Raw genomic sequence first — 8818 nt, 5'->3', positions numbered from 1 at the left:
ATTCCAATTAGCTATAGGAGTATTTCCCATGCTGACTCTCTCATCTTGTACATGTTTCCACCATTTTAGAGATTAGCCTCTAAGCCTTGACTGAGCCACTTTAACCTTTTGTGCCTCTAATACCCCTTCACACTCAAAATGGTTCTCCATACCATCTATCCAATCCATGACTGCATCTACGCCTAGCTTTCCACTGAAAAGTGGCACACTTTCCAAAGATTTTCCTCCTAGGGATTTGATAGCCTTCAAGATAGGCTCTTCATTCAAGACATAGTCAGGTTCAGGTACAACATCGTCTTCTGCCAACTCTTTACCCTTCTCATTATCTTCTTCTTCCTTTCTTTTTGCTGCATCAACATCTTCCTCTAATTTTGTCTTCACCTCTTCCAAGGCTACTTCAAGGAGCCTATTACACTTGCTTGAAGTCTTGAAGTGAAAGCCTCCTTTTGCTTGAATACTTCCAATTGTTATTTCCTTTGATCTTTGCTATAGTCTTCTTTTGCCCTCCAAAACAAGTGAGAAACCCCTATTAAGCTCACAAAATGGTAAGTGCAAGCAATATTGAAACAATTTGAAAGTTCGCATGATATTATTTGTCATGAAATTGCATCTAAATTTGATTCAAAACCTCCCATTCCTCTATTGAACCACTTGGTCAAGTGCATACATTGAACTTGGGAGAGAGATTAGAGTCACAAGTAATACTGGCTGAGTGGAAGAGCTGGGGGGAATTCAGGGTATGAAGTCCCAGCTGGGACTAGGTGAGCTCGGAATCTGACCTCTCCAAATCCATGGTTGTGCATGGAGGGGTTGTACTCCGGCCTCTCCAAGTACAGGGCTCACTCAAACACTCACTGCACCTATACTTGAAACGTTCTCCCTTGCTTGGATTATAATGATTTGGATTGATTTCTAGTTCAAAATTATAGATTGGGTTATGAATTACTTGGATTGGGGTGGGCTGTTTTCCTCTTTTATCATCATAAATAAGACTTGACCTGATTGGAAACATTCATTCTTATGTTGGAAGTTTATATATTGTCAAAATGGGGTCTCCTATTGGGGGATGAAAATTGGGTGGTGAAGTTCCAGCTTGGACTTGGCAAGGTCAGAATCCAACCCCTCCCAAGCCCCAGCTCCATCTCAACTTTCCTAGCAATCAATTTTCATCTTGTCTCCAAGCAGCCTCATTTCTCTTTCAACTTCTTCCTTTAATGACTTGGATCTTAATTTTTACCTTGAAATGCTAGACTTAATCATATCTTTCTTCTTAATTGCAGGTCTGATTCTGACATCTTCATGAAAAAAGCTGATCCTCAGCTCACTAAAATCAAACTTATTAATGGTGAGGAATCTTGATTTTCACCTTGAAATCTCTATATTTCCATGCAAGAAGCCATGTGAAATCAAAATTGGACCGAAATAGGATGGCAGAATTTTAGGGGTTGAAGTCCCACTCTGTACTTGGGGACCACTGGTACTTAGGGAGGTTGGAATCTGATCTCTCCAAGTACAACTCTTTCTCAAAGTTAATTTCTTGCATTCTCATCTTGGTCCCATACCAGAAGTTGTCTCCGTCTTGATTTCAAGTTCCTGTTTCTCCATCCAGGCTTGCACTCTCTTTTGGGATTGGATCCCAGACTTGGATCCACTTTTGATCATTTCAGGCACAACTTCTTCTAGGAGTTGTCCACATGTTGGATTTCTTGTTCAAAATTCCAGTTTCATTTGCTTGACTATTAAGTGGATAATAGTTATTCCGACTCATCCCACTGACCTGGAAACTTCAGGATGGCTACCAAACTAAGGCTTCCAATGGCAACAAGTACTCTACTGCTAAGCAAAAAGTGAGGGTCCCCATTAGCAACGGGGTATGTGTTTTTCACAACACTTCTTTTTCTAATTCAAATCCTGCACTCTTTCATCCTAATGATGGATTGTGTAGTGTTATCCGAAAGGTTGATGCTAAAAAATACAAACAATCGAATCGAGAAGTGAACTTCATAATAATACACAACAGGTAGTTTCCCATTTCATAGGTCTTAGTTTCACTTGCATGTGCTTATTGCATAGTTTACTAAAAGTATACCACTTTAGATAGTTGTTCAACATTGAAGGATCTGAGATGTGATTGGTAAGGGGTGCTTGTAGATTATAAACACCAAAGCCAGTTGAGTAAATACCTGTTACAGAAAAAGCACAAAGTAAACCAAACTATGACAGCAAAAATGGTGAGATTTTCCAAGGCTGTCAGACCATAGCTGTTCTGAATTTAAAAATATTTGGATCTTCTATTGAAGTGGCAAGATCTGTAAAACCATGAGCATTGATCACTATTCCGATACATCCACATAAAACAATTTCATGCACTTGTGAGTTGTGACAATGACACCTCTTGATCTCCTCTTTGTCCTTGAACAAAACACGGCCTAGGCAGTGCTATGTCCTCTATTCATATAATCATAAAGAACCCCCATTTGAAGACTCGGGCTTGGTTATGCAACCCTCACTTTTGACAAACCTACAATTAATTTATGTTCCCTTCGCTCTATTGTATCATACAGCCTTGAATCTCCAATTCCTTATTGGCCTCATTAACGCTAATCCAGCCCTCAGCTTACGTAAGTAATATAATTTTTTCAGATTGTTTTTTTGACATTACCATCTCTTTAAAGTTTAATCAGAAGAAGGGAGGAAACCAAAAGCAACTGAGAACAATTTTACAATTGGAATAGGTGTAATATGCACAGTAAACCAGCAAGATAAGAAAATCAATACGAACAGTTATGTCCCAATACATCCAGTTCGAAAAACATGAATTCTTCTTATGATATATAAACTCCAAAATATAATGTTGCACCAGATAAACATTCATGAGTTATTCATTAGCTGAAAGATAAATGCCACCAATAAGACAAAATATACATTTTTTTAACATTGGGGAGTGACAGGAAGCAAATTTGCTAAGCACAGCCAAAAAAATTGGAAATTTTCAAATTGAAACTACTTGCTTTCTCTTACTTTGTAGTCACCTTTTTCATTGAAGATCAGTCCAAATATCCTTTCTAGGACATGTCAAAATTGTGCTGCAATAGTCAAAAATCTGTATCACCAGTGGAGGGATTCTGACAAACCTAGGGGTAGATGAATTGTTTTGTTTTAACCACCTTTTCTTTTAAAGCTGTTTTTGCCTGTCTCCACATCTTGCACAGGCGTTGTTCTTCTCCCCAAAAGTCTAGATTGACCTTAAAATTTGGGTTGGAAGATCATTTATTAGATTTGTCTCATAAACATGCATAGAATAAGAGCAATAATCCCTCTGTTTCAGTTCTACTTTGTACTAATGGGAGACAATTCCGCAATCAAGACTTAAGCTCTGGTGACACATTGTGCACAGAAAGAGGAGAGAACTTTCAGATAGCATGCGATTTTTTGAAGAAGATGCTGACAGATCATGGCCATTAGAAATTGAAGCATGACAGGAATGGCGTATGGGCTTTACGGGAAAATCCTTTGGGACTGAAAGAAGAGAGAAATGGAGAAGATTTGGGATTTCCTTGCACTCTACATATAGTTTAAATAGTTACTGATGTTAATATATAAAAAAACAATAATAATGCTGATACAATGTGGATGATTTTAACTTTTGCACCATGTACAAGAAATCATGGTTTCCAATGATAGCCCTGTTAGAAGGCAAGAACAATCCCTGCAGTATTTAAGGTGTGAAGTACCAGCGGCTGTCTGAGAAACTTTGGCAGCATCTAACCACAATTTTTGAAAATTTAATCACAGAGATTTACCTAGGACCACAGAGAAGTACTTAAATTTTTTAATATGGTATCATTGAACTAGCACCAAAAAGGCTTTTACTATGCCAAGCAAACCTGTATATAAGCAACAAATAAACATTGAACAGGCAAATAAGATGATATTACAATAAAAGTTGACACTCCTGACTAAAGAAAAAAAGGCCAAGAGGAGGATGACAAGTATTCATCAAGTCACTTACCTGCATTGAAAGAAATTTTTCCACGGGAGATTAGCAATAACTTGGTTTTGCTGATGTTAACCTGGTTATGTGGTTCATTGCGATAGAGTTTAAATTCATTCATAGGACTCTGCATACTGCTAGTTGTTTTTGCATTCAAAATAAGACTATTATGACGTATGAGGAGCTTCAATAAAATTCTGTCCAAGCGGGTTGCTTACTGTTCAAAGCATTCTATGAACTGATTTTGTTTGATCTGAACATCTATATCGGCTTAAAAGATATATGAGTGGATGAGATAATTAGTTCTTATACAAATAAGTCTAATTTAATAGTTAAAATGAGATAATCAGAATAATGTTTCTGGATTCAATTGTGTTGTTCTTTTCGCATCAACATTTCGGATCACACTCTGTGATCCATCATCAGGATGAATGATAGAGAGCAAAAGTGAAAGATAAAGTAGCAGACAGCCTATAAAAGAAGGTTGAGAGGCATGAGACGGGGGAGAGAGAGAGGAGCAGGAGAAACTTAAGCAAAATGCATGCTAAGTGGACCTATGCATTCTTATTATTTATCAATATATGAACTGGTTTTTTCTGACAGGAACATCTATATAATAGACTAGCTCAGACAAGAGTCACCATACAAATAACTCTAATTTCATTGACTTATTTCAAATCATTAATTAATTTGGAACTCTAATTTAATACCGTGTCTGGATGAAAACTTTTTTACAATGCAGATTGTTGTTGGTGACGATGAACTAATTGGTGTATAATAACAGGTCTCAGGATATACCCATGAAACAAATAATGGGGGCAATATTATTCAAAAGTTTCCCTCATTTGTGGTCTTAATTTTGAGATTTGTTGTAATGCTACATTGAAATCGAAGACTTGCTAAATTTATAGCTACAACACATTTTAGTGTTCACATTGTTTCGACTTGATTTGTTTTTGCGACTTGAAACAAAATGAACCACCTCTTAACTTTTGGAAGATACAGGGTACCTAGCCTTGGAATTATTTTCCTGAAAAATACCATCCTATCAATATTCTAAACTAAACATAAAATATTAAACCAAGGATGGGGCCCAACAATGAGCCTGCTTCCCACGAAGAATATCATTCTACTAACCTATATAGGGTAGGTGGGATCCAGGAAATTCACATACTGCATTTCTCAGTATGATTGCACCCTATAGCATGTAGCATTTAATCTTAAGTTTTACATCGTACGTTTTTTCCTAATACGTGTGCTTGAATTTTGACAGAAAACTTGCCTCCCTTACACACCTTCCACGTTCTCTTAATTTAGAGTAGCTCAGTCATAAAATTAAACCCCATAGGATATGATGGCTGTATCCCAATGAGAGGGTCTCATTTTACTAAACTTATGTACTGATTAGATTTAGACCTGTATTGCTAATAGTGGCATGTTGTGATGGTTAAGTTGTTAAGTTATTATCTTTGCGATCAAGGTTCAAATCCAATGGGGATGAGGTCCCCCGTTTGTGGCCTCACTGGTTCATAGCTCCAGGTCAAAGCGTTTACCCCTCTTTAAAAAAAAAAAAAAGATTTAGACCTGTATATACGATATTGAATATGTTATGCTGTAAACATTCAAATAAGATTCAAGTGATATCAACAACCAAACTGTTCATAACTAATCAATAATGTACAATGTAGATTCATTCACCAAAGAAGAGTTTTTACAGCTTTTTATTTTGGGGCTGGGATAGAAGATGGAGGATGGTGATGTGTACTTTTACATGCTTCATATTTGAAAAATATCAAATACTAGATGCACACATGAATTTGGCTCCATTACTATAAGATCAAAACCATTTAAATCACTTCCTATGAAATGCCTGTTCAAGCTCGTCCCAGTCACAGAGAAACAACTTATCATTGTCCTTAGTGACATTCAAGTCCTTGATCTCTTCACCATCTTCATTAAATACTTTAACAGGATGAAATCCATAGATTTTACCTGCATGGTTTGGACCCAATATGTTATATTCATTTACTTCAGAACCTCTATAAGGAGAAGATTTTATCAAATAAACTCAGGATGAAAACTTACCAGCTAATTTGAAAAGATGGCTGATTGTGCGAGGCAAATTAACCGTATTTCCGCTTTCTCTTCTGTTTTTGCTGGGATGATGCCTGTAAATTATTACTCTGGAACCTTCCTGCCTAAGAGGACAACTGCTGTTTTTAGAAAACGGGTTCATTTTTTCCTTGGGGTAGAGCTCAAGCTTTTTTAAAGAGAGAGTGCCCATCGTATATAAAGGATTTAAGATTTAGCTTAGAAGCAGAGGTAACATTCTCTGGAGTCGTCTGAATATGATAAAGCAGTAAAATTTTCCAGCGAGGTTCTTATCTTTTTAAAAGATATTTGAAGATACCATTTTGAATGAGAGAGAAGGCGGCAGGACGAACAAAGTGCTCCGTTCGTAGATTAAGAATAAAAATATGATGACAATCTGATATTCGTTGTAGAGGTGGAATGCAGGTTATTCACATGTACCACTTAAAGAAATCTTTTTAACTTCCTATTTTAAATTGGGAGATTCCTACAAATTGCGAATAAACTTTGGAAGATGGATGCTTGAATGCGTATATGAGTTGAACTTATTGCAGATTCAATGTTCTTTTCATTTGATCTAGGTGATAGCTGAACGGACATGATATGTAAAATTATTAATAAATATTGTATCCACGGCACTCTAAACGCTGTCAATAAATTGGTTTTTCATTCGTAAATTTTATAATTTATTCATTTTTAAAAATAGATAGCTTTTAATAGAAAATTATGTAAAATGATATTGTAATTTTATTAGTCTAATATTTTTTAAATTAGATTATATAATGATATTACTTCTATTTGAAGGGCAAAAGGTGTGCGTACGTGTGAAATTATATATATATAAAATTTTGTTTATTTATTTGCAGTGTAACAATTTAATGTCCTAAGTGTCATGTTTGTAAAGCGTTGGCATCTAACATATATCTTATTTCGTTTTTAGTTTCTATTCAAAGTACTTTGAATTCAAGGTTTATATTTTGTTTATAAATATGTAACCAATTCATGTTTGTATGACTACAATGACATTTTCTTTGAATTTTGAAACTAGTTACATCTACAATATTGACATTGCTTTATCATTTTTTTTTTGCAAATATTGTTGTTCTCTTTTCAGGCTTATCTTTGATGCATGACCATATTACATCAAATGCCCATCGTGAGTTGTTTTTGTACATGTTACACCTACAAATATTAGAGCAAGAAAATCTTCGTTACATACGAGTTTTCATCATTTTTATGAGTGTTGGCATTATCAAGTTCAACTTTGGGCACTACTGGTCTTCATTAATTTTTCTCTATCCATCTTGGATATTGGGATAACAATTTGTCTCTAAGGAGACCTCTTACAATTTTGTTGCACTCCACATTATAGTTTATCTTATGTCTACTCCATATGCAAATAAGATTGGTTCATCTTGGATATTAGGATAACAATTTGTCTTTAAGGACACCTCTTACAATTTTGTTGCACTCCACATGATAGTTTATCTTAATGTCTACTCCATATGCAAATTGGTTCTCTTGCAAAATCACTTGGGGTCAACACATTTGTGTAGTGATCCATTGTAGATTCAATGATATCTAACAAAAGCACAAACTATTGTAAATATACATTCACAAAAGCCATGAACACGAATTTGTGTTCTCCACAAGGTTATGTTCAAAGCTTGTAATGGTTAAATGTGAATAGTCCTTTATGCATGTCACACTTGATGATACCTTACTATTGTCACCTTACTAAAAAAAAACTCAATCTAGTAGTGCTTGTTATTGTTATATTCCTTTTCAAGGGTATTGTAAATATTTGCCTGTACAGATAAAGAACCATGCTCTTGTTCACAATTACCTTTCCCTATATCTTTTATGCTTGTCACAACAACTTATCCTTGCATGACTGTGTAAAACTAGAAACCCAAAGAAAACTCTAGAACAATCCTCATGATGAATAATCTATCTTAGTCTCGGTAATGGAACAAAGATATTGACATAATCTTTATTTACTGTGCAAAGGTCTATGTTAAACATTTTAAAGTGCTCGCCATGCATTGATATATACATATTCAAAGAACATATATCATTCTCAATGAGAATATTAAAAATAATAAAATAAATCTAGAAAATCCAATTAAAGTTGTGAGATTTTTATGATTAATAGTGTACAATATACATAATAATTACAACACAAGTATGACTATAGTTGGAAAGCCAACCAGCAAAGGAGCACAACCTCCACCAACCATAAAGAGCATGTAAAGACCATAATGATTGTATGGTATATATATCATTATCTTTCTTAAACTATAAAATTTGAAAACAAACTAATTGCACAATACATATTTAGTAGAAGAAAATTTCATTGCAATAATCTCCAAATTGCTTAAATAGACCATTTTAATAATCTCCAAATTGCATAGAACTAATGTAACTATTTTAACAACAATTTCATCTCAAGATCCAACATCCAGATTACATAGACCTCTTGGGGGGAGGGGGTGCGCGAGGGGGTTTGTCCCAAGATTCAATGTACTCAAAGGCAAAAAATAGAGATATTTAACATAACAAAAAGAAAGCATGGTAGAGGCATCTATATATACCTACTTGATGCAACTGATTAACTTGCTATACAAGGTAAGTAAAAAATATGATTTGGCCCCTTTCTAGAAATTGGTAGATAATATGAAACAAAAGAAAACATTGCATTTTTTTTTTTTTTGTAGAAGATACAAAACAAAA

At 35.0% G+C, this 8818-nt stretch overlaps 1 protein-coding gene across 1 annotated transcript; it reads right to left on the bottom strand.

Moving 5' to 3' along the window:
* Positions 1-5637: 5637 nt before the first annotated feature.
* Positions 5638-6404, bottom strand: LOC149529009 (potassium channel KAT1-like). The gene is made up of 2 exons (XM_089809726.1): positions 6080-6404; positions 5638-5986 (listed from the first exon to the last, which is right to left on the bottom strand). Exons 1-2 carry the CDS (start codon positions 6276-6278, stop codon positions 5847-5849), a joined length of 339 nt encoding a protein of 112 aa, XP_089665852.1. The 5' UTR covers positions 6279-6404; the 3' UTR covers positions 5638-5846.
* Between the last annotated feature and the right edge of the window lie 2414 nt (positions 6405-8818).

The sequence above is a fragment of the Cupressus sempervirens genome, chromosome 11 (assembly GCF_028749045.1).
Source record: "Cupressus sempervirens isolate cs-2001-9-10 chromosome 11, ASM2874904v1, whole genome shotgun sequence".
Taxonomy (NCBI): Eukaryota; Viridiplantae; Streptophyta; class Pinopsida; order Cupressales; family Cupressaceae; genus Cupressus; species Cupressus sempervirens.
Note: the sequence above shows the minus strand (reverse complement) of the source record. Positions and strands in the feature narration are given on the sequence as shown.